Source organism: Canis lupus, chromosome 15 (assembly GCF_048164855.1).
Source record: "Canis lupus baileyi chromosome 15, mCanLup2.hap1, whole genome shotgun sequence".
Taxonomy (NCBI): domain Eukaryota; kingdom Metazoa; phylum Chordata; class Mammalia; order Carnivora; family Canidae; genus Canis; species Canis lupus.
The window spans coordinates 26729299-26756123 of NC_132852.1; the positions used below are offsets into that span (position 1 = coordinate 26729299).

The following is a 26825-nucleotide window of genomic DNA, read 5'->3' on the forward strand; positions in this document are numbered from 1 at the left end:
TAATAGTTAACGATTATTGATCTGTTCGCTGTTTTGCAGAGGAGAAGGTGAGACGCAGAGTGTTTAAACAGTTTGCCCAAATTGGCACAGCTAGGAAATCAGAGAGCTTGAATTCCAATCCTGGCAATCTGAACCACGGAAGCCGGGTGAGAGCGAGAAAGGAGGAAAAGCGGCCCATCCAGGGAGTGGTCAGTTCCAACTTTCAAATCGCCGCCGCCGGCCCGCCAAGGCGTCACAAAGCCCGCCCCCCAGCCGCCAAGCCACGCCCCCTTCCGTGGCTGCTCTCCCAGCTCCCAATACTTCCCTCCTTCCCCTAGGCCCCGCCCACTCCGCCAAGCATCATTTCCTGTGCGCTGGCTGCTAATTGGCCTAGCGGTCGGAAGTGAGGGCGGGCGGTGGGGCCGTTGCCGCAGTGACAGTGCTGGGGGAGTCCGAAGATGGCGGCGTCGCGTCGCTCTCAGCATCATCACCACCATCATCAACAACAGCTCCAGCCCGCCCCAGGGGCTTCGGCGCCGCCGCCACCACCTCCCCCCCCACTCAGCCCCGGCCTGGCCCCGGGGACCACCCCAGCCTCCCCAACGGCGGGCGGCCTGGCCCCCTTCGCCTCCCCGCGGCACGGCCTAGCGCTGCCGGAGGGGGATGGCAGTCGGGATCCGCCCGACAGGCCTCGATCCCCGGAGCCGGTTGACAGTACCAGCTGTTGCAGTACCACCAGCACAATCTGTACCGTCGCCGCCGCTCCCGTGGCCCCGGCGGTGTCCGCTTCATCTGCCGTGGGGGTCGCTCCCAACCCAGCCGGCGGTGGCAGTAACAATTCACCGTCGTCCTCTTCTTCCCCGACTTCTTCCTCATCTTCCTCTCCATCCTCCCCCGGATCGAGCTTGGCGGAGAGCCCCGAGGCGGCAGGAGTTAGCACCACAGCAACACTGGGGCCTGGGGCAGCGGGGCCTGGGCCAGGGGTCCCAGCAGTGAGCGGGGCCCTACGGGAACTGTTGGAGGCCTGTCGCAATGGGGACGTGTCCCGGGTCAAGAGGCTGGTGGACGCGGCAAACGTGAATGCTAAGGACATGGCCGGCCGGAAGTCTTCTCCCCTGCACTTCGCTGCAGGTCAGAGACTTTTGTTTCTTCAGGGGTTCGGTCTTGGGAATGGGGGTCCGGGTAGGGACGGAAAGCCAGCGGGGATGGAAGGGGACGGGGGCGTGGCTGTGGCTCTTCCAACGCCTCGCGGGAGGGCTCGGGGTTCCTTTCTTTAGGTTAGTGCCTGGAGGACGGGGGCGTGGTAGGGGGAAGGTGTGAATCCGTTCTTTTTGGAGTGTTCGCCTACCGCGTGGTACTTGCACTCGTCTCCAAACCCCCTTAGCGGTAGTCTCCGGGTATGGGTGTGCTTGAACTTTCCTCAGTTCCCAGTGTGAAGGAATAAAGTTAGATTTGGGCAGTCTTAAGAGTTTTGCCATTTGTTTCCTTAGTTTATTTCGTTTATTTTTATTTTTATTTATTATTTATTTATTTTTTTTTACAACATACACAAGGGTATGTGTCCCATGAGAACAGTCTAGACCAAAAGAAGTTTGATGTACCTCAACAAGTGTTGAAGGATCTATCCTACTTTTCCGAAGCCCATGGAAGACATGAATGAAATCTGTGACACTTTTTCTCTTCCTCAAGGAGTTTACAGTCTAATTGGGTAGATTTAAAATGTGCCTGTATGAAACAACCGGAGAGGAATATTTGGATGCGTTATGTGATGGTGGAAGAAATAAAGGCTTTGAAGCCCTGGACACTCCTATTTGTTAGTTGTCTGACAGTTTACCTTATCTTGATTGCCTCAGTTTTCTTTTTTTTTTTTTTTTTAAGTGTCCTTCTTTTTTTTTTTTTTTTTTTAAGATTTTATTTATTTATTCATGAGAGACACAGAGAGAGGCAGAGACACAGACAGAGGGAGAAGCAGGCTCCATGCTGGGACTCCAGGATCACGCCCTGGGCCAAAGGCAGGCGCTAAACCACTGAGCCACCCAGGAATCCCCTTGCCTCAGTTTTTTCAGTGACAAAATGATATCTAGGTTTGTGTGAGGATTTAGTGAGAAGCACCTGGCACATTGGTTCTCCCCCCCCCCCCCCCAAAAAACGCTAGTTCCTAAATCGTGGACCACACACTTTTTGTCTTTTTTTTTTTTTTTTTAAATTTTATTTATTTATGATAGTCACATAGAGAGAGAGAGAGAGAGAGGCAGAGACATAGGCAGAGGGAGAAGCAGGCTCCATGCACCGGGAGCCTGACGTGGGATTCGATCCGGGGTTTCCAGGATCGCGCCCTGGGCCAAAGGCAGGCGCCAAACCGCTGCGCCACCCAGGGATCCCTCTTTTTTTTTTTTTTTTTTTTTTTTAAGTCAAGTAGTTGACCCTTGTCTTTTAAAGCCATATGAAATGTTTTTATAAAATACAAAGAAGTATTCAAAAAAGGACTGTAATCTCACTGCCCAGATATCTACTATTATATTCCAAAAGATGAAGGTAATGTTACATACATTATAAACATTACATTAAAAATGTATGTATATATACATGATACAGTTCACATAGGATAGAAAGACAAAATGAAAAAGCACCAGGCCCACACACAAACATCAAAGATAACACACTGAAGATACCTTCTGTTACGTTTCTTGCTGTTGCTCATACCTACCACTCTTTTAATTTGTTCTATTTATGGTAAAATATATAGTAAGAACTTATTAAGGTATTGTTTGTTTTTCCCCCAACTTGAAAGATAATATTACCCTCATTTTACAGGTGACAAAAATGAAGCACAAACTGTTTAAGTAAGTCCTAATTGACACAGAAAGTCTTAGAATCTGGATTTGAACTCAGTTTGATTTTAGAGCTCGTGAAATCAAGCTTAAACTGTTAAAACCTCTCCCTGGGCTAAAGTCACTTTTCATTTTGAGAAGTTGTGATGGAGAGTTTCTGTTTTTGCAGTGTTTTGGGGGAAGAAGTAATTGGGAGCTGAAACTCCTGAGTAGCATTCACACTCTTTTTTTTTTTTTTTATTGCAGCCCACACTTAGGTATTTATTTTACATCGTCTCACACACGCAGAAGTAGAATCAAAAGTTTCAAGAAATAATACTTTCCCTTATTACATGTGCTGTCTTCTTATATTTTATATCTTATTCCATTCATTTTGTTTTACAACTGCTGTCTATGGTTCATTAATGGGTCACAAACATGAGAAATACAGGGAATCAATATTAGGTTCCTGGATCCATTCTTGACATATAGATACATATTAGATAATATAGGTCCTATTAGGGATTTAGTGAATTGAATCATAAACAGACTTCCATATAACTAGATATTTGCTCCGGGGTGTTGCCTATCTTAGATGAAGTAGCATTTCTTTTTCTTTAGGTCTTGTGAAAGGTCTAAGTCTGATATACTGGATCAACTGAGGTTGTTTTCTTTTGCATACTTTGTTCCAAATTGGACTGTTTTAGCACATATCACAAATCTTGTCATTCTTCGCCATGCCATGTTATAAATAATCATTAACAGATGATAGTTTTATTTATTTCTATGATAATGTACTTATTTAGGGTAGTCACACATAAAATAGTGCATGTCTCCCCAATCAACTTATTCCCGTTTGCCACAATAGTTTCTCTCATTGTTTTAGAGTTTTACATGTGCTCAGAGAAGTTACCAGACAGACAGTAAAACACAGTCCTGTAAAGGTGTTGTAATTATGAGAACCTGACTTTGAACTGGTTTTTTAAGAAACAAAATTTTTAGTTTGTACTGATTTTTTAGTTTTTACTTTATACCGCGTAGGGTTATATGTGGTATAAAAACATAACACTCTGTAGTCAGTTTCTTATACTTTGATATTTGTGTGCAGAGTATAACAAATTGGTTAAGTCTGACCTTTTGCCATGTGTAGGGTGAGTAGTTAACAGGATGATTCTTGGTTAGGATTCGAGTAATGGGATTGTCATGGAAAAGCCATTTTAAAAGAGGAAACTGGAACAATCTCTGGGATGGAAAAGTTTAGAAATTGTAATTCATTTGCTCTACAAATGTTTTGTTACTTGTTATAGATCATGTGTTAAATACTGACACAATTTTGACATGGCAGATAGTCTTTGCCCTTACGGAGCTTACAATCTAATAGGGGAGACTAAACAAGAACAGCAGTAATAACAAAACCCTATAAAGTACGTAACCTGGAGTTACTGTAATGTACTGTTGCGGAGAAGGTGATAGGGATTCTTGTCCTGGTTTTAGGGCATTTAACAAAATCTTTCTAGATAAACAGGGACTTAAAGAATGAGTCCAATCTAGCCAAGCAAAGTTTGGAGAGGAAGAATTTTAATTAAACCTTTATTTCCATTTAGAAATGGGTTTACAGTTCTTTAGAAGTCATATTTAAATCCTATGACTTTTAAAAATACAGTAATTCTTTCCAGCAGCAGAATTAAGATTTTTTTTCTATCCCATTTTGAACTGTCATAATTTGTTTAAGATATGGCTTAGAGGGGGGATCCCTGGGTGGCTCAGCGTTTTAGCGCCTGCCTTTGGCCCAGGGCACAATCCTGGAGTCCCGGGATCGAGTCCCGCATTGGACTCCCCGCATGGAGCCTGCTTCTCCCTCTGCCTGTGTCTCTGCCTCCCTCTCTCTCTCTCTATGTCTATCATGAATAAATAAATAAAATATTTAGAAAAAAAAAAAAGATAATGGCTTAGAGGGACGCCTGAGTGGCTCAGTGGTTTGGCACCTGCCTTTGGCCCAGAGTGTGATCTTGGAGAATCAAGATCGAGTCCCACGTGGGTCTCCCTGCATGGAGCCTGCTTCTCTCTCTGCCTATGTCTCTGCTTCTCTGTGTGTCTCTCATGAATAAATAAATACAATCTTTTTTTTTTTTTTTTTAAGATATGGCTTAGAGATAATGATGGAATCATTCTATTCAGAATGGGAAACACAATATTCAGTTTCCATTGTTGATGCAGATTCTCAAACTACTATTTCTAAGGCCTGAAGATGGCCATATCAAAAGGACCCAGTCTTTTATTGTTGACTAGAGTTTATATAAGACTTTCTCTTCTACAGATAAGATCCTTGACCCTGGTTTTCTATTGTTCAAAGGACAGCAGTCAAGCTTTATAAATAGTGCCAATTTAGAATGGTATTACTTTTAAGTTTAGTTCCAGGAGTGACATATTTTTGTCACAGGACCAGTATGTATTCATGAGATCTCTTTTTAAAAAAAAGTTTAGATGAGGTCTTTTTTTTAAAAAAAGACTTTATTTTATTTTAAATAAAGATTTTATTTATTTATTCATCACACACACACACACACACACACACACACACACACACACAGAGGCAGAGACACAGGCAGAGGAAGAAGCAGGCTCCATGCAGGGAGCCCGGCGCGGGACTCCATCCTGGGTCTCCAGGATCAGGCCCTGGGCTGAAGGCGGCGTTAAACCGCTGAGCCACCAGGGCTGCCCCCAAAAAGGACTTTAACAAAGCATTGAATTCAAGATTTTATGGTAAATTAAATTGATAAAATTTTGAAATTGGTTTCCTAGGTAGTTAACCTAAAATTAGGGTATGTGATATGAGGCGCTTCAGTATCAAAACCAGCAAAATATGTTTGACAGTTTTATGCTTTCTTTTGACTTGGATAGTATCTTCAACAACACACATTTAACCATGTAAAGGTTGCCTATCTCATTCCTGACTCTTCTGATTTTTCAGCATGGCCGTGCTTGTCTTTTTTTCCTTCACCACTATGTGAATTAAGTTCCTAAACCTGAAAAAAGGACAGGAACAACACTGTATCCTCTAAACTTTTGCCCATCAGTGGCTCAAAAAACAGAGTTCTTCAGTTCTGGAGTAGGTTAACATTGGCAAGCTCTTTGATTATACTTTCAAGCAAATGCCCTGCCTCTTGATTTAAGAAGCCTCTAATTTGGTAAAAGGAACTAGCTTATTATTATTATTATTATTATTTTATTTTTTTTTTTTAAAGATTTATTTATCTATTCATTCAGAGAGAGCGAAGGGAGAGGCAGAGGGAGAAGCAGGCCCCCTGCAGGAAGCCCGATGTGGGACTCGATCCCGGGTATCCAGGATCACACCCCAGGCTGCAGGCGGTGCTAAACCGCTGCGCAACCGCTGCCCAAGGAACTAGCTTATAAATGTCTTCCCAGTATATCTTTTTTAGTCTTTTCTTAAAATCTTACGCTTTGTTTAAGGTGCCCTTTAAAACATGCTACGTACAACTTTTAGTTAGAAAGATACGCTAAGTTTCTCTTTCTTAAACTTTAATAAAATCACTCTTTGGAGGCAAATGATTTAAAGGACAAAATAGATATTTGTAAGATGTTATATAAAAGTTGGTAACAAGCAAACTGGCCAACATAGAGGAGTGTTTGCATGAATTTAAATACTGTGCAATTCCTATTACACACTGGGGATCCCTGGGTGGCTCAGCAGTTTAGCACCTGCCTTCGGCCCAGGGCATGGTCCTGGAGTCCCGGGATCGAGTCCCACGCCAGGCTCTCTGCATGGAGCATGCTTCTCCCTCTGTCTCTCTGTCTCTCTGTGCCTCTCTCTCTCGAGTAAATAAATAAATAAATAAATATCCTTAAAAAAATTCTATTACACATTAATCTGCTTATATATTCCTCTACCCATCAATTTATCCTTTTTTTTTTTTTTTTTTTTTGAGCATGTCAGTGCTCAAATTGCAACCATCTGTGCAGGTTCCCCTAACAATGCCACTATATGCATATAATTATCTAGGGTTCAGTGTTTTTTTTTTTTTTTTTTTTTTTTACAGATTTGTCTCTTAGTGTAAAATCTGTAGAAATCTTATTTGTACATTCACTAAGTTTTGACAAATGTGAGCACCTGTGCAACTCGGGCCCTTATAGCAAGTCATCATAACCTCAGAAGGTTCCCTTGTGTCCATTTCTTCAATCCCTATCCCAGACTATTCTGACGTTTTGTCCACTCTAGATTATAAGTTGCCTATTTTAGAAGGTCATATAAATGGAATTATATAATATTTGCTCTTTTTCTATAAGGTTTATTTTGCGAAGTTCATGTTTTTGATGTTGTAACATGTATCAGTAGCTCCTTTTTACTGCCGAGAAGTATGTTATTATGTGCTACAGTTGGTTTATCCCTTCTGCTGATAAACTTTTAGGCTATTTCCAGTTTTGGGCTATTATGAATAAATCTGCTGTGAACATTTCTGTAAAAATTGTTTTTGTGGACATAGGTTTTTTTTTTTCTTTTGCGCAGATACCTAATACTGAAATTGCTGGAGCTCAGGGTGGGTAAATATTCGGTTTTGTAAGAAACTTCCAGACCTTTTCCCAAAGTGGATGTGCCATTTTACATTCTCATTAACAATGTATGAGAGTTCTACTTACCATTTCATGTTCTCAGACATTTTAATCATTCTAGTGGGAATGTGTGGTGTCTAATGGTTATTTTATTTTGTATTTCCTTGGAGTCTAATGTTGAAGACTTTTTCATGTGTTTAGTTGCCATTTTTGACAGAACTTTTATGAAGTTCTGTCTTTTTTTTTAATTGGATAAAGTTTACTTTTATTGGGTTTATCTTTTTATTGTTGAGTTTGAGGAATATATATATTCTGCATATTAGTCCTTTGCTAGCATCACATTATTCATATTGTAGTGATCCATTATTATTAGATCCTTTGAACAGTATTAAATTTAATTTTTATTTAATGAAATTTATATCATTTACATATTTATTATATAGTTAGTGTTTCCTGTGACCTATGACCTAGATAAGGACTTTGACTTATTCCCAAGTAAAAGAAATACATGTTTCTTACTGAAAGCTTATGGTATTAGCATTTACATTTAGATTTGTGATCAGTCTTAGGTTCATTGTTCTATTATCTGTGAGCTGGAGTTGAGGTATTTTTTTTCCTCTGTGTGGGTATCCAGGGTTTTTTTTTAGCACCATTTCTTGAAAAGGTTACTTTTCTCTATTGGATTGCTTTCTCCATTGTCAAAAATCAGATGTTTGTATAAGTGGGGGTCTATATCCAGACTTCATTTTCATGCTGTCTTATTAATTTGTGTGTGTGTGGTTTTTTTTTTTTTTGGTCAGATTACATTGGCTGAGTAATTGTAGGCTTGTAATTAGTTTTGAAGTGGATAATGTGAATGTTCCAACTTGGCCCAGGTTTTTCAAGATGCATTTAGGTCTTTTAAGTCTATTCTATTTTCGTTGAGAATTTAAAATCAGACTGTCAATTTTTACCATATGGCATGGTGAAATGATAATTGGGATTATGTTGAATCTATAGGTCAATTTGGGAAAAATTAACATCTTAACAATATTGAGTCTTTCAATCCATGAACCTTATTTAGGCCTTTATTTTCTTTCAGCAATTTTCAAAAATTCTAGTGTAGGAGTCTTTCCCTAATGGGAGAGGGGGATTGTTGTGAGCCATCCTACAAAGTTTTGCATGTTTACTTTGTTTTTCTCTTACATGTTTCATTTAATTTTAGTTGTACAATTATATGTGTGATAGTCCCCAAAGTTGACTAACATATATTCCTCCTCTTTATGTATATGAATACTACATCACTTACCAAAAAATGGAGCCTATTTCCCTCCCCCTGCATTTGAGTTGGTTTTGTGATTTGCTAGGATGAATGGAATGTGGCAGAAGTTTTGCTGTATAACACCTGAGTCTTCAGAGATCTTAAGTTTTCACTTTATGCATTGGGAACTTTCTTGGAACCCAGCCACCATGCTTTGAGAAGAACCATGAAGAAGAGAAGTAGGCTTGTGGCTCTCACCCAGTACCCACGGCCAGCTGTGGACCACCTTGGATACTCCAACCTTGTTAAGCCTCCAGATGGAGTCTAGGCTCAAATGACTGAGCTTAGTTAACTCATAGTATCATCAGAGTAATAAGTAGTTGTTATTTTAAGACAGATTTTGGAATAGTTTATTATATAGCAATTGATACCTGAAATAATTATTTATAGCTACAATCCTAGCCATTTCTGTTGCGAATGCTCACCACTAGTCCTAATATTGATGTCTCTAGTTATTTTTAGTGGTCTGTCGCTTGTCTCTAGAGTTTAGTCAGGAAGGTGTCCTGGAAACTGCATTTCTGAAATTTTTTTAATGCCAGTAACATTTGTTGCCTTATTCGTGGATGTCAGTTTGTTTATTTTTAAAGATTCTATTTATTCATGAGAGACACAGAGAGAGAGAGAGGCAGAGACACAGGCAGAGGGAGAAGCAGGCTCCTCTCAGGGACCCCGACGTGGGACTCGATCCTGGGACTCCAGGATCAGGCCCTGGGCTGAAGGTGGTGCTAAACCGCCGAGCCACCCAGGCTTCCCCTGGATGTCAGTTTGTATATAAAATCTTTGGTTCTCATTTTCTTTGCTCATATTTAAAAAATGATCCCATTTTTTTTTTCTGGTAGAAACTATTAATGTTGAAAATCTGATAGTAATCTGATTTTCTTTTCCCTGGTCGTTGTTCCTAGATGTCCAAAGTATTTTTTTTCTTCCATAACCAATGTATTCTAACAGTCTATCTGTCTTAGTTTCTCTAAGTTGATTTTCTCAGGTACATGATGTGCTTTTTCCTTACATTATTTCAAATCTCTTATTTTAAAAAAGTTATCTTGAATTTTAGTTTATAGTATTTATTTTTTTCCTTTTATGAATACTGGAACTTTACCTCTCTAAATTTGCCATTTGCTCTGTGTGTGTGTGTGTGTATTGCTAAAATAATACATAATATAAGATGTAGCATTTTGATAATTTTTCAGTGTCATTAAGTACATTCACAGTGTTGTACAACCATCACCACTGTCCATTTCCAGAATTTTTCATCATCCTGAATATAAACTCTGTACCCATTTAAATAGTAACTGCTCATTCCCACCTTACCCCATGCCCTAATAACTGTTACTTACTCTTGAATCCTTTTTTAAAAATATCTTTTTTTTTTTCCTTTTAAAAAATGTTCTTTCACCTTCCATTTTTCTTAAAGCAGGAGTTGGGGAAGTTATTCTGTAAATGGCTGGACAATAAATATTTTAGGCTTTGTGCCTTATATGGTCTTTGTTTCAGTTGTTTCAACTACTCAGCTCTGCTTTTGTGCCATGAAAGTATCCATTGACAATACATAAATGAGTAGGTGTGGTTTGCTCCAATAAAGCATTATTTATAAAAGCAACTGGTGGCCATATTTGGTGCATGGGTTGTAGTTTGCTGATCCCCATCACAAGGCATTCATTGGGGTATTTTTATTCTCTGGGGTACTTTTTTTTCCCTTTAGTTTTCCTTCGTGTTTGGTTTTTACTTCTGAAATGATTTTTTTTTAAATTTTAAACCATTTTCTGAATTCTGTCATCCTATTTTTAATTCAGTTGTATGCTACTCTTTCATATCCTGTATCATTTTCATGTTGCCTTTTAGCTGGTATTGAAATAGTAGATCATGATTTTGTTTAGTGAGCATTTTCTTCTGACATGCATTGTCTGTAGGGGTGTTATTCTGCTCAAATTCTTCTTATTTAAGAACTTTTAGTGGGATTTTACCTCATTTTTTTTTTCCATTGCTTATTTCAATAGAAATTGTTAAATAATTTCAAGGATAAGAAGAGAGGTCTGAGATGTTAAGGGTAACTTCCCTTGTTTGTTTTCATGTTGGACATGCAAGTCTGATCTAGGATAGATGAAGTCCCTCTCTAAGGTTCATCTCTTACAGTAGTAGCGTTTAAATTATGAAATATCACCATTTTAAATCTCAGCTTGTATAGCCTTTGTACCACTTTCTAAGAGTGTTAACCAGAGACATTCTGTTAAGGGCTTTTTAAAAATAACATGTTTTCCTCACACTCTGTTTATATAGATTTTTTTGACAAAAAGTCCCATCTACTCTTCTGTCTTTTCTTTCCCCTGGGCATCCCCTTCCATCCCAAGGAACTGTATAGATCAGAGCTAGGTGTTCCTTCCTTCCAGTTCTGATTCTTTGGCAGTTAAAAGGGGGAAAGAAATATATCTGAGAGATTGAAGGCATATTATCAAGGGCCTAGTTGTGAGCATACATATGTTTAAAAATGAAATCTTAAGCTTAGATCTCAGGAGAAGAAACATAATTAGGGAATGTAACTGATGCTAAGAAAATATATTTTATTATAGTGCTAGGTTTTGGAAAGGAATAAACATCCTCATGAGTCTTGTGATGAGATGCAGGTAAAAAGACTAGACTAGCTTATTTTTAAATACATTTAGTAGCCTTCTTTTGCTTCATGACACATTTTTTGAGTGGTTCACTGTAAAATATGCAGTAGATACAATTGAAGAGATCAGTGTCTCTTAAATTTCTTATTTTTTCACATGTCAAGGTCCTTGAAGTTACTTTTACTTATGTTTATTCCTCTGTTAGAAATACTCAGGAAGGTGGGACATGGCCTTGATCATGGAATTTCCATTAAAGATTAGATAGGATAATTTTGAGGGTCATTTTCTAAAAATAATTTTTTGAGTAATTGAGAAAAGGTAGGAGTTTTGTTTTTGTATGCTTGTTGGATTTCCTTTTAAGGCTTCATCAAATGTCCAAGGTTGCTTTTCCCTACAGTGAATTTCTGGGTTCTTTGTCAAGTGGAAACTTGTTTTGCCTGTTTGTTCAGATATCTGTGTATAGAATTAAAACTGGAAGCTTAAGTCCCCCCGCCTCCATCTTTTTTTCGGATTCTGTCAGCTCCTTGTTCAATTTAAACTAGTGTCCTTTTTAATTGTAGAAAAGGTGATGTAAAGTTTCCTTTCTTTTTCTTTCCTTTTTTTTTTTTTGCCTTTATATAGCAAAAAGTACACTAATGGTTGGTGGTAGCTGTTTTTGTTTGTTAAGACTTGCAACTTTTTTCTTATATAGTAGATTTTTTTTTTTTAAAAATGAAGAGACATTTGGTAGCTGTAGATGATTTGTATTAACTACAAACTGTATTTACTGATTGACCAAAAATTCTTAAAGCTAAAGTCCCTGCATCATCAGTTATAGTTTAAAAATAACCTAAATATCCTAGTGCTTAGTTAATGCCCAGCTATAAGGCTTTTTGAAAACCTAGGATATATATATATATATATAGACTCCAAAAAGATCAGATGCCTTCAATCTGATATATTTACCAACCATGGAAACCATTTTTTTACATTCTCATCCATCTTGTTAATAAGATGTGCAGTTCTCACTTTCCAAAAGCTCTTGTTGTTCTCATGTTAACTGACTTTTTTTTTTTTTTTAAAGAAAGAAGTGGCATGGGATTATGGTTAGTGAATAAATGAATACATTTTAGCTATTTTCCCCCTAATGTCTTGAGAAGAGATGCCAAGCTATGCTTTTCTTCTTTGTAGGAAAATATTCTTATTTGGAAAAAGACACTTGTGGACCAATATAAAAATTTGTAGCAAGTTATCAAAAACTTGGTTGCCCTTCCTCTCCCAAAATATCCAAAAATTTAACCCTAGAAAAGTGTAATTGTTACTCTGTTGGAATTTTATGGAAGCAGATAAATTTGAAGTACATAGTAAGAGCAGCTCAATATTTAATTCATTAAATTGCTTATACTACATGGTCTATAAATATTTGAGCAAGTGAATTTTGTAAGTTAATGCTTACAATGCTTTAAGAATCTTCTTTCTTAAGTGTGTAAAATTATAACACTTGTATATTAGTCCTGTCTTTTGTCATCAAAGTGCTTTCACTGCTCTGTTGACACATATATGAATGAACTTAGTTTTGATATTGTTACTAAATAATAGTATAAAAACAAATAAAAATAGCAACAGTTGCCTGGGAGTGATTTTTGTGCTCTCCCTATGTAATTTATTTAATCCTTACAGTAACCATATACAAGGTAGATTTTCTTTTTTATAGACAAACAGACTCAGAGTTATGTCTTGTCCGAGGTCACAAAGCTTTTAAATGGTGGAGCCAGACTTAAATCCACATCTGGCTATTCAGAAATCGTTTGGACCATGCTAACTCAACTAGAATGTTGGTGGCAATGAGAAATAAGATCATTTGAATCATTTTATAAATTGACAGTTGCTATTGCTTTCTTAAATTTGTTTTCTGAAAATAAAAGTAATTGTACAAATTTTGGAAAGAACAGTAAAAAGTGCATTATCTCACTTCTCCAAGGCAGCCCAGATAGTCATTTTGTCAAGTCATTTTGTCATATTTCCTTCCAGCTCTTTTTCTAAGCGCTTAAAATGGAGCAAAATGGGGGCTCCTGGGTGGCTCACTTATTTGAGCGTCTGTCTGACTCAATCTTAACTTTAGGTCTTGATCTCAGGATTGTGGGCTCAAGCCCTGTGTTGGGTTCCATGCTGGGTGTGGAGCCTACTTAAAAATAAAATAAAATAGAGCAAAATTGTGTATAGATGCTTTCTTAAAAAATTGTGACTAGGATTTGATTGGGACCATGTTTTTACAGGGAAGTAGATTATTGGAACATTTGCAGTTATCAGAACATTGGACCCTCTGACCTTTGCTTTATTATAAACATTAAAAGTGTGATTGGAAGTAACCTTTGAAGAACCTCATAATTAAATGGAAGAAGGATATTTTTAGTAATTCCTCTCATTTAAAGACTGCTTAAAATTGTTAGAAAATCTTGAAGATAAACTGCAGTATGTTTTGATTCAAAGAAGTAGTCAAGGAAAAATACATTTTGAAAAAATATGTGGGAATCACAATAGTTTGAAAGTATTTAATAACGCCACTAAACTGTACACTTAAAAATGATTAAGGTAGAGTTGTCCATTTTTGCAGCACTTACACTGTTGGTGGGAATGCAAACTGGCACATCTGCTCTGGAAAACGGTATGGAGGTTACTGTTAAAAACTAAAAATAGAATACCCTATAATACAACTATTGTACTAGTAGGTATTTACTTACCCAGAATATACAAAAATACTGATTCGAAGGGATATATGTGCCCTGATGTTTATAGCAGCATTAGCAACAATAGCTAAATTATGGAAAGAGCCGAAGTGTCCATCAGCTGATGCGGATAATGAAGATGTGGTGCATAGTTAGATAGATAAGCGCGCGTGCACACACACACAGACACACACACACACACAGGAATATTACTCAGCCATCACAAAGAATGAAATCTTGTTTGCTATTTGCAACAATGTGAATGAAGGTAGAGAGTATTATGCTAAGTGAGATAAGTCAGAGAAAATCAATACCATATGATTTCACTCATAATGTGGAATTTAAGAAACAAAACAGATGAGCGTATTAAAAAAAAGAGGCAAAGGAGGAAACAGATTCTTTTTTTAATTTTTTATTTATTTATGATAGTCACACACACAGAGAGATAGGCAGAGGGAGAAGCAGGCTCCATGCACCGGGAGCCCGACGTGGGATTCGATCCTGGGTCTCCAGGATCGCGCCCTGGGCCAAAGGCAGGCTCCAAACCGCTGCGCCACCCAGGGATCCCAGGAAACAGATTCTTAACTATAGAGAACAAATTGAGGGTTACTGGAGAGTAGGGGAGTGGGGGATGGGCTAAATGGGTGATGGGTATTAGGGAGGGCACTTATTGGGATGAGAACTGAGTGTTGTGTGTAAATGATGAACTACTAAATTCTACACCTGAATCTAATATTACATTGTATGTTAACTAACTAGAATTTAAAAACTTGAAAAAGGGATGCCTGGGTGGTTCCGTGGTTAAGTATCTGCCTTTGCTTAGGGTGTGATCTTGGTCTGGGGATTGACTTCCGCATCAGGCTTCCTGTGAGGAGCCTGCTTTGACCTCTGTCTCTGCCTCTCTCTGTGTCTCTTTTGAATAAATAAATAAAATCTTAAAAAAAAAAAAAACAACTTGAAAAAATACTATTGCAACTGATAGGGGTGAAAAAAAAAGTGGTAAATCTTATGTTACAGTTATTTTACTATAATTAAACTTTTTTTTACAATTAAACATTTTTATTTTTTTAAAGATATTATTTATCTATTTGATAGAGAGAACAGCCAGAGGGAGCAGCAGAGGGAGAGGAAGAAGCAGGCTCCCGGCTCAGCAAGGAGCCTGATGGTTAGGTTTGATCCCAGGGCCTTGGGATCATGACCTGAGCCAAAGTCAGATGCCCAACTCACTGATCCACCGAGGTGCCCCTACAGTTAAACATTTTTAATGAAGGTATCTATCATAATGGCATTTTGGTCATTCTGTTGTCCTAGAGAAAGCTCATTTCTTAATATTACCAACATAAAGTATGGAAAATAGCATATTCAGTAGAGTGAATCAATGATCAGTGATTTATAACTTTCTATTAATTCACACTTCTGAGCGTGACTATAGTCCTTCCTGGAAGTATGAGATTCACTATTAGTGAAGTGCGTATGGAAATTTAAAGGAACGTCATGCAACTTTCTTAATTAACAGCCACTGGTACAATTCCATAGTGTGTTTTTCCCCTTTGGTCTATTTCTCAGGAATCTGGCATGAGCTGTAAGGTTTTAGAGTAGTTCAGTAACAACTCAATAAATATAAGTGCTATAAGGAACAGGATGATGAGAATGGCATTATTTTCTGCCCTTTAGGAAGTTTTTAATCAAAATGCAGTGGTTCCCAACTTTGTGATCTCAGGACTCTTTTACACTCCTTTTAAAAAGAGTTAAAAGAGCTTTTGTTTGTATGGATTATGTCTATGAGATTTATCATAGTAGGAATTAAAACTGAGCAATGAAAAAAATAGCAATAATCTCTCTTATGTGTTATAGTAAACCACACTGTTGGTGAAAACAAACTATTTTCCAAAACATTGATAGGAGAGGCATTATTTTACACTTTGCAAGTCATTTTAATGTCTGACAATACAAGACAGATGAAGTCTCACCTACTTCTGCATGCCATTTGTTGTGTTGGATTGAAGCATATGAAGAAAGTCCTGCTTTAAGTAGGTACATAGTTTGGGAAGAAAGAACTATTTTAATAGCATTTTCAAGAAAAAATAGACTTTTTCCTTTGGTATTACACCCATATTTGCAAAATAATAGTTTCTTAAACGTTATTTGTAACATGGGATCTGAAGCCATATCAATGAATTTTTCATACTCTTGTGTTAAAATTCATTGGTCTATTTTTTACAGATGAATCTTATACCTCTATACATGTTTTGGTGGTTTGGAAAATAGTAGGTCACTGAGGTATGCAGATCTTCTAAATGTTGACACATTTTACTTTATAATAAATTGTAAGGCATATTTGTTACTACCACCACCAGTCTTACAGAAAAGCATTTATGTTTTAGGAAACTATAAAGCTCATGGTGGCAGATGCAAGTTTTACAGAATTCTCATTTTTGCTTGAAAGCTCAATTTTGTCATTGAGAACAAATGCTGTGTGTTGTTTTTCTTGAAGTGACAAGCTCACTTTGTTCATTTTCAAGAGAATGGCTGCCAAATACACAAGTCAAACTAAGCTCAAGCAGTTGAATAAGTATTATTTTTCAAGACAATCATACTTTGGTGGCTAGAACTGATTAATGTGTGTTTCTCATTTTGTCACAAGAATATTAAAAATAATGTGTATTCTAGGTTGGAGTTTAATAAAATTAACATTTACATTTTCAGGAAGGATATTTTTAAGTGAAACTGGCTGCCTTTTTTTTTTTTTTTTTTTTTTAAATGTAAGGACCTGGTGGTAAAGAATACAATGACTTAGTTTGGTGCCATTTTCTTGGTTCAAGCAAAGATGTCAGCAGCTTCACCTGCCATTACTGTGTATCATCAAGAGCACCATGAATACATTTTTCAGATGATCAACACATATGTTATACAATCATGTAGTATCAATGTCTTGGTAGCGAAAAAGTCAAAATCATCTTAATATTATTTTGTAAATAGTTTTGACTTTTCAGAATTCCAGAAAAGTCTCAGGGACCACCAAAGTACCCACCACACTTTGAAAGTTGAAAGCTGCTGAGCTTATATAAGTGGTTATTAATTTTATTAACACTCCTTTGAGAATCCAATGAAAGGCATGAACATTCTCAGAAAGATATACTTAAATACCAAATTTTACATGTAATTTTCAGAGGATTACAGATATCTAGGAGCACTAGAGCTATGATTTTAACGTCTGCATCAAAATCACTTGAAGGGCTTGTTGAAACAGGTTTCTAGACCACCCTCCCCGAATTTCTCATTTAAATTGGTCTGTAGTAGAGTCTGAGAATTTGCATTTTGAGCAAGTCTTATGTAATGCAGATGTTGTTCACTTTGTAAATAGTGCTTCCTAACCCTGGACCAATTAAGTCAAGTCACAGGAGTAGGGGCAAGGTTTTGCTTTTTAAAAATCTCCTCTGGTGATTCTCACATACAGACAGGGTTGAGAATCATGGTTTGAGGACACAAGTAATGCAGATTAAGATTCCCAAATCTAGTGAGATTAAGTACACTTAATATTTGTAAAACCTTTTATGTTTCAGGAAGTATTTTGAAAATTGTGACTCACTGACTACTTATAAGCATGTAAGGTAGTTATTATCTCTGAGAAAAACCTGGCTTGGGATTCAAGAAATTGTAGTTTTATCATTGTTCTGGGTTTTGAGTTTATGAAGTGAGCTAAAAGGGTAATTGCTGAAAGTTTTTAAGACAATGCTATATGTATATTCCTAGAGAGTTTTTGTATGTAGATATATGTTACTAAATTTGTTTTACTAAAAGGTTTTATTTGTACTCGTTTATATTACTATCATACCCTTGACAATACCAGCTGAAACCCCTATCTTGTGTTATCTGAGTCACTATCCCTAAACCACCCATACATTAGTTTTGTCTGTTTTTGAACTATATATAATTATATTAGATAGTATATACTGTATCGTGCATGACTCATCTCTCTTGCATAGTTGTAGTTTGTTCATTTTCATCGTTATAAGGAATGCCGTGTTGTGAATATGCCACTATTTATCTGTTCTACTGGTGATGAATATGCTCTTATGAATATTGCTCCTATGAGCATTTTTGTACATGTTTCCAAGCATTATCATTTAAAACATGCTTCTTAACATTTTGATTAAAAACCCAGAGTTCATGTTTTACTATGTATTTCTCTGATTATATCTGGAATAACTAATTTTACTTTTTAAAATAATTGATATTTCCATTTTAGTGAATTATATTTTTCTCTTACACTTTTTTCTTTTACCTTTTGATGTTTTTCTTACCATTGCAAATATTTTCCTGATTTGTTTTTTTAATTTTGTTTACCACCTTTTCAAATCTGTTGCCTTTAAATTTTCTTGTTTTCTTTCATTTTAGGTTTAAAAAATTATTTCCATTCTGAAATCATGAAAATGTCTACCTAAATTTTTTTGGTTTCATTTTCTCATTTTGTATCTTAATCTATCTTTTAAAAAAGAATTTATTTATTCATTCATGAGAGGCAGAGACACAGGCAGAGAAAGAAGCAGGTTCCCCCCAGGGAGCCCTATGCGGGACTCCATCCCCATACTGAGGATCATGCCTTGAGCCAAAGGACTGCTGAGCCACCCAGGCATCTCCCTTAATCTATTTTGAATTAATTTTGCTATATACTAAGAAGTAAGGATTTAAAAAGTTGCGTTTTTTTTTTCCTAAGCAGATAGCCAGTTTCCTCATGAACTATAGTAAGTACAATCATTAAAATAAAAATGAAGTCTCTTAATTTTATTATAGTTGAAAGCAAAAATGTTTATTAGGGCACATTTTGCTTCTTTTTCTTTTGATTTCTAGTTAACTATGTGATTAATTCATTGTGCTTTATTTGACCTTTCTGTCTCTACTTTTACAGTAAAAGTATCTTCTACAATAAGTTCTATACTGAAATATAAATGGAAATAGACCAAAAACTCAGTGGAATTTCAAGAGTCTAGCTTTTATATCTTCTAATATTGATGTATAAACAGATACATTTTGTAGTTTTCTGATACCTAAATTTGCATTGCAGAAATTTTGAATTATGCTACTTTGGTAGGGAACAGTCATAGTCTTCCCCTGACATACAGAGTTTAAAGGATTTTTAGTTCAGATACATTGGTTTTGAAGGATGATCCTGCTTCTCCATGATTTTTGTGGTAGAAAATTAGTTGATTCCACATTGTCGCCTATTTCAGAATCTTTATTACTGTCTTTCTGAACCATTCTGAACTTCTTTTAGCTACTTGAATGTGTAAAGCATTTCTCACCACTTGAGCTTCAAATATACTATACCTTGTCCTCCTTGGAACCATTTATTCCAATCATTTTTTCTGGTTAACTGCTTATTCTCTAGACCTTAGCTCAAAATAATCACTTCATTAGAGAAGCTTTCCTACTCCAGGCTCTGTTAACTTTGCATGGCTGTATGCTCTTTGTAACCCACACGTTGCAATTATTTGCTAGGATGTTCATTGTTCAATGTTCCTGGACACACACACACACACACACACCCCAAATCCATTTTTCATCATGCTGAGTATTCTGATGAGAATACTTTCAACTAGCATCTTTTTGTGTCAGCTTTGAGATTTTACATACCTGAGATTAATTTTACTCTCTTATGTAAATAAAAAGCTAGCTAGATAGGAAATTAAGCATCAAAATGCTTTTCTTTAAAATTGGGAAAATTGACTTTAGTCTAAAGTAAAAACTGTTTTTGTAAATTGTCTGTGTTTTCTTACTGAAGGATTTAGAAATTTCACAGCGTTTAATATTGCCAGATTGCATGTGTCTGTCCATTCTCTTTGTTGTTCTGTGAACTTTTACTAATCTGAAACTTTACATTTTCCTTTAATTATGAGAAGTGCTGTCATTATATCCATGTGTGTAGATATCTTCTCTTCTCTACCTCTCCTTTCTTCTTCTATTTATCCCTATTAGATACTTTCTGGGGTAGTTTTTCAACCTGATTTTCTCAGGAATTTATTCCTTGTTTTCATTACTATTCAATCAATTCATTATATGTTTTTATTTTTCCACTTATATTTTTCATGACAATATTTCCAGTTGGTTTTACCTGATTGATATTTGTTCCTATGTCATGCTTTCAGTATTCTCCATTATTTTCTCCTGAAGCATTTACTTTGCCTGTTTTAAAAGTCTTTTTTTGGTCTATTAATTCTGCTTTTGGTTTACTGTTCTTTCATGGTGCTTGTACTCCTCAGACATGTTTTTTTCTGCTGAGTTTATATTCCTTTGAAACTAATAGCTAGTTGGGCCAATATTGCATTATTACAGGAGAATGGGCTTGGTGGGGGTCAGATTTAAGGGTGGGGAAAGCCTGTGTTCTGTTTTGGTCCTCCAGCTGGTTGGGATAAATATGGGCATGTCTTAGAGTAAAGAGGCTCCGGATGAAAGTTTTGCTCAACCCCTCCCTGGTTGAATTTCTCTGCCCCTTATCTTTTTCAAGTGTTGTCATCTTCATTGTAGTTGCCTAATTGGGAGTCCCATCCCAACCAAGTTCTAATATTTTACCTTGATGTTATCCCTCTTCTTTTGGTTGGAATTGAACTGGAAATATTGCTTTATATTTCACAGGAGCATAGGGGACAATGTGACTGTGTTGAGGAGTTAAAGGACACAATTAGGATACTTTCCTCTGGCCTCCCTTCTGTCCAGGATACCAGATCTATCTTGAGCTGATGTTCCTTCTCACAGTGGTACTCAAACATTTTGTTTTTCTTCCTCAAAGGATGATTTCTTACACTTTCTTGTTGTTGTTTTAAGCTGGAATCTGGAATTCAACTGTTACCCTTCTGGTGGTTTCTCATTTGGGTTTAGGTAAGGCACACATTCTTGACAATGCTTGCTAATTAATTACTACTTTAAGCATAAACGTTTTTCTAAATCAGGTTCTACAAAGTGGAGAAATTAATTGATGAGATTCTGTCTTTGACAAATGAAAAACATGCAACGTCATTGACATTGAAGTCATTTTGTAGTTTGTTTTCTAAATTGTTATTTTAGAAACTACAGGGAATATGTGTACTCCCTGTTGCTTAACAGTGGCTTATGATCTAATGAAGTGTAGAATAGTTCTGTGTTTAAAGGCTAATGTAGTTAGAATTGAATTTAGAAGAAGAAGCAATGATGACTTTGAATATTAAATAGAAAATTTATGTTTCTTTGTCATAGGATATTTATTATAAAGTAGCCAGGAATCTGTTACTGGGTATCTGTGGTTCTGTGTATACTGGACACAGAATTTAACCTAGTATCTAGAAAGCCCTTGACATTTTTAAAGAACATGTCACAAGACTTTCCCCACTCCCCACATTAGAGAATATCATTATAGCATGTAATTTCCTTCATAAAATGTAGTAAAGCCGGAAACTGGAAGCTGGGCCTCCTTGTTGGGTGGAGATTTTATAGTATTATAATGAGGTAAAGGTAATTTCTGGTCATTCCAGGGGTCACTCCACAGTGCATCCGCACAGGTGCATTTCAGGGGTTTGGGTGGTCTGGGTAGTCGCCATCACCGGAAGGGGGTTTGGGGTTTCATTTGCCTGAGTTAAGAGGTGAGCCAGAAAGAAAAATTTCAAGAGGACCCCTGGATGGCTCAGTTGTTAAGCATCTGCCTTAGGCTCAGGACGTGATCCTGGAGTCCAGAGATCGAATCCGACATTGGGCTCCCTGCATGGAGCCTGCTTCTCCCTCTGCCTATGTCTCTGCCTCTCTCTCTCTCTCTCTCTCTCTTTTTCTCTCTCTGTGTCTCTCATGAATAAATAAATAAAATCTTTAAAAATAAATAAATAAATAAAAAATAAAAAAAGAAAACTTTAAGGAAAAATGTAAGACAAAGGTTAGTCAGTACAAGCAGGTAGACAGTAAAAAGCAGGGGTCTAACTGGTGACATATTGAGGTTAGGTTTTGTGTTACGAATTTAGATTTTCCTCACAGTACCAGCACAATGATTTCCACACAGTATATTTACAAATTTCTTAGAATATGGAAAATAATGTAACTGTTTCTCATACACTGTTTAGGGGAAAGCATATGCTACAGTTTACAAAATAGGTTCTTGTTGCTTAATGTTAGTAGTTAGAGAAGAACAGTTCATCTGGGTGAGCTTTTTATTGCTAACTGCTTGCCCTGATCCTTCCCCAAATGGCACCTCCATAAAGTGAGTTATTCAGGCTAGAAACCTGGCAGCCAATCTTTCTTGCCGTTCCTTTTTGACCCATCTGTACTGCTGTCTTATTCCAAGCCACCATCAATTCTTGCCCTAACTGTGGCAGATTTTTTCTTAGCCTCTTTCTCTGATTTTGCATTTGACCTTCTCCATTCTATTTTTCACCTAGCCAACTGATAATCCTTTTAAGATTTGAATACAATCAAGTAGTTTCTCTTATAGATGGCTATTCACATACTTAAAATAAAATCCAAACTTCTTACCCATGACTTAGAAAGCTGTGATAGATAACTTTGGTTATTCACCCAGAAATTCATTGTCTCCTTAATCTTCACTAACAGATCTTAGATTTTGTAGGAGGCAGCAGTGGGCCCAGCTATAAAAGAACTGATTTTCCAGATTTTGGGGGGAGCTGGACAGATGACTCACTTTTGGCTAATGAGATGTAAGTGAAAGTATCTTAGAGAGGCTTCCTTAATAATAAAGACTAAAAGAAAGCCTTTTTCTCCCTTTGCTCTCTTCTTTCTTTTGTGGGAACCTGAACACCAGGCTTTTAGGTGTCACTCTTTTGTGACTATGAGGTGACAAACAAGTAGAAGATGGCTTATACATGCTAAGCTGGCCAGAGTGCAAAAATTTTTAAAGAGCACTTTTTAAATTGCTGTATGAGCCTGAATTGCCTCTGACTGGACAAATTTAGTAAGGCATGTGAGATTTATCTTTTCTTTTCTTTCTTGTTTCACTAGTTAAGTATTCTGTTATTTGCAGCTGGATGTGTTCCTCACTGATAAAGGTCCTACATCATCTAGCTCTTGCCTGTCTTCTGACCTCATTTTGTGTCATTACTACCTCTGGTCATGTTAGCTAACAGACAAATCTTGGCTGGCAAACTCCTGCTTAGATCCAAATTCTTTATGACTCAGAGGCTCTGTGTCATCTGGTTTTATTGACCACCCCTAATGTACCACTGCCCTCTCTATCCCAGTATCAACAAAAACCTTAAGATATCCCCAAATCCATGAAAAATATGTGCAAGATATTAATGGAGAAAAAACACAAAATGAAAGATGTGAATCTGAGGAAAGGTATGTATATGGTACATGTGGATACACATGATATATGGTATATACATGGATTAGAAGACTCAGTATTGTAAATTTGTCATCTTAGAATTCTAATCAATGAGATTTAAAAAGTTTTTCTAACACATTTCTTCATGGAACTTAAAGATAATTACATTGAACATCAAAAAGTAATAATAACCAAGATAATTTTTAAAGAGGAACAAGGGGAATTGGCACTGCCCTACTTGGTATTTTAGACTTTTTTGAAGTTAAACTATTACACTGATCAACCAAAAAGAAAAGATATGGAAAACATAAAATTAGATCTCTGACTCGCACCATATATACAGATAGATTAAAGACCTAACATGGAAAACAGAATTATAAGAGTAATGTAGAAGAAAATGTATGAACAGTGTAGGAATAGAGATTTCTTACAGATTATTTAGAAAGTATAGTGTAGGGAAAGATATATTTTATTATGTTAAAGTTTAAAACTTGTCTGAAGTCAAACACTGTAGAGTGTAAAGACAAGCCATAAACAAAATAATGTATTTTTAATGCATGTAACCGGTACAAGATTAGTGTTTAGAACATATAAGGATCTACAAAATAATAAGAAAAGACAAAGAAATTAGGTCTAGACAATGAACTGAAGGCTGATAGATAAAACTTGAATGATCAGTGAACATACAACCATAACATTGATACATATGTTTGTATCAATTTGCATGGGTTCAGCTCCAAATATTCCAAAATTCAACTAAAAAACTTAAGCCTGAGGATATTTATTTCCTGCTTGACAAGTCTAGAGGTAGGAAGTTCAATAATTTTTCAAATACTCAGAGTTGTGAGCACACTAGGGTTCTCTGCTAGGATTTTCATAATTCTCTTGATCATGGTATCAGCAGCTCTGAATGTCACAACCTTGTGTGAAAATTTTCTAGAAATAGAGAGGAAGGGAGAGAAGAAAAAGGGGCCTTTTTCCTCTACACACCTTCTGTGTTAGTGGGGAGAAAAGTCTTTCTAGCTTCTAGGTTTTCCATTCTGTCTCCTTGCCAGTCACTGCCAAATAGGAGTAAAATCACATTTCTGGCTCACAGTAAGCAGGATTTACTTCCTGGGCTAGGGAAAGGTTTACCTTCTCTTAGCTAATATATTCTGACCAATTCCTGAGCAATAATTGAGTTTCTGTAGGTAAGCAAGAGGGGATAATTGCCACAACTATCACTAATAGAGATTGAAGACCATGTGATTTTGACAATATAATTTGAATACATATAATCTAATAAAATGGAATATGAGACGTATATAAATAAATAAACTCATGTTTAAAAACATATATGAAAAGTATAAAAATATGGGCAAGTATAATAAACATTGAGTTTATTCTCCTCCTTTGGGGAAAAAAGGAGAAGACTAGGATTAAGAGATTTCAGCTGTATTCATATATTTAATTTTCTAAAAAAAGAACAAATGTCTGAACTCCAAAAATGGAAATTAAGCAATGAATTTTTAATTTTTGCTTCTTTGTTTGTAAAGCTTATAAATCTGTGTTCATGTATACAAGATGGGGAAATGGGTGTGCTCAAGCATTTGGCTAAAAATGAAAATTGATAGACTGAATTAGAGGACAGTTTGGCAACATAGGAAATTTTAAACATGTATCCTTTGACCCAGTCCTATTTTGAGGCATTTATCTTAAAGAACTGGACAGATGTATGAAGGTTTGTGTATAAGGATATCTATTTTAACTTTTTATAATGGCAAAATTGCCTTTTTATAATGAAGTCACCCAACTAAATAAATTATGATATATCGATGTAGTAGAATGCTAAGTAATTCATAAGAAAATGATGTATACATTTAAAATTTTTACCTGAAAAAATATGTGGTAGTTGAAAAGTGAAAAGGCAGAACGAAGATGTTTAAATATAAACACACACACACGCAAAAAAAAAAAGAAATCTGGAAGTTTAATCATCAAAATGTTCATGGTGGTTATCTCTGGATGATGATGACATTACAGGTGATTTTCCTTTGTGAAAATTTGGTGTTTTGTTTAAGTATTTAAAAATATTTTTGCTGTTCTTGTAGCTGAAGAAGCCTTTAAATGTTTTCATTTTGCAAATTAAGAATATAAAGTTAAGAGCTACTTACTTACTCTTTTTGATTTAGTTATACTGAAGTAAGTAACATGTATATTCATGTAATCAGCGAATATTTTATTGAAGCCATACTGTGTATCAGGCACTATTTTAGATGGAAATACACACAGTTCATAAGACAGTTCATAACTCAAGAATACCTCTTTTTATGGAACATCTTGAGTGGGAATATCTATAAAAGATAAATAGATAAATGAACAAGTTAGTGATTAAATGCAGAAAGAAAGTAAAACTGAGTGATAATGAAAATAATGATGGAAAAGTATGTGTGCATGCATGAATGACTTTAAATTGAGTGGTCAGAGTCCTCTGAGTTGCTTATCTTTGGGCAGATAATTACAAGGTAGAAGGAGCTGGGCATGTGAAGATCCAGGTCCAAGTTCTCAAGCAGAGCAGTGCAAAGTCGCCTAGGCTGAAAGGAGTTTGTTGTATTCAGGGAACAGAAAGTGAAAGACGTGGCAAATAAAACTCAATGACATAGGAGAAGTGAGAGGAGCCAGCTCATATAAAGCCTTGTAGGTCCTAAGGATTTTGTAGTAATATTTTATTGTATGTGTTATGGAAGCCCATTGCAGGATTTTAAGTAGGGAAGTGACCTAATCTGATATATGCCTTGAAAAGATCACTCTGCCTACTGTGTTAAGAATGAATTGTAGGGCAGCACATGTGACAGCAAAGAGACCAGTTATAAGGTTATATGCTGGTAGAAGGCTGTATATACGCCGAAGTCTAGACAGGTTATAGAGCCACAGACTGAAATGGTAGCACTGGGCAGTAGACAGAATTGATTTTCCATCATTATTTTCATTATCACTCAGTTTTACTTTCTTTCTGCATTTAATCACTAACTTGTTCATTTAGAAGCACAGCTCATGAATCTCAGCACCGAGGGAAGAATTTATTTAACAAAATGAGGATAATGGTATCTCTCATGGGGTGTTATCATCAGGAGCTGATGCATGTCAAGTATTTGGCATCCTTTTTGACCCACATAAGAGCTTACTAAATGTTATTTACCGTTATTGTTATTTTTAGTGTTGTCAAGAATAGGGCATGTACTTTGAGCAAAAAGAGTTTTTCTGTAAAAGTTAAATTATACCTCTAGTGTAACTCAATAGCACATACCGTGTGTTGGTAAAGAGCAGAGAACGAGTCTTAGTTTTTAGTGACCTTTGCTGGATCAGAGAGAGAGACAGTATATTGCTATTCCTTCTGTACTTCATAACACTGAGCTATAAATATATGTATAAGTAGCAACTATGTATAAATAGTAACGTTAAAAAATTGTGTAAAATTTAGCCGTTTTTTTAAACATGTGCTAGCTTAATGAAATGAGACACTGAAAATCTTGTCTGCAGTATGTCTGTAATGCTTTCACTTAGGGACTATTTTCC

The 26825-nt window shown here is 36.4% G+C and overlaps 1 protein-coding gene across 1 annotated transcript in view; it reads left to right on the forward strand.

The window, feature by feature from the left end:
* The first annotated feature begins 390 nt into the window (after window positions 1–390).
* The window catches only part of TNKS (tankyrase), a 214166-nt gene continuing 187731 nt past the window's right edge, over window positions 391–26825 (forward strand). The window contains exon 1 of the mRNA XM_072776271.1: window positions 391–1110. Coding sequence (XP_072632372.1) covers window positions 438–1110 — 673 coding nt within the window. The 5' untranslated portion in view covers window positions 391–437. The remainder of the gene's footprint in view (window positions 1111–26825) is intronic.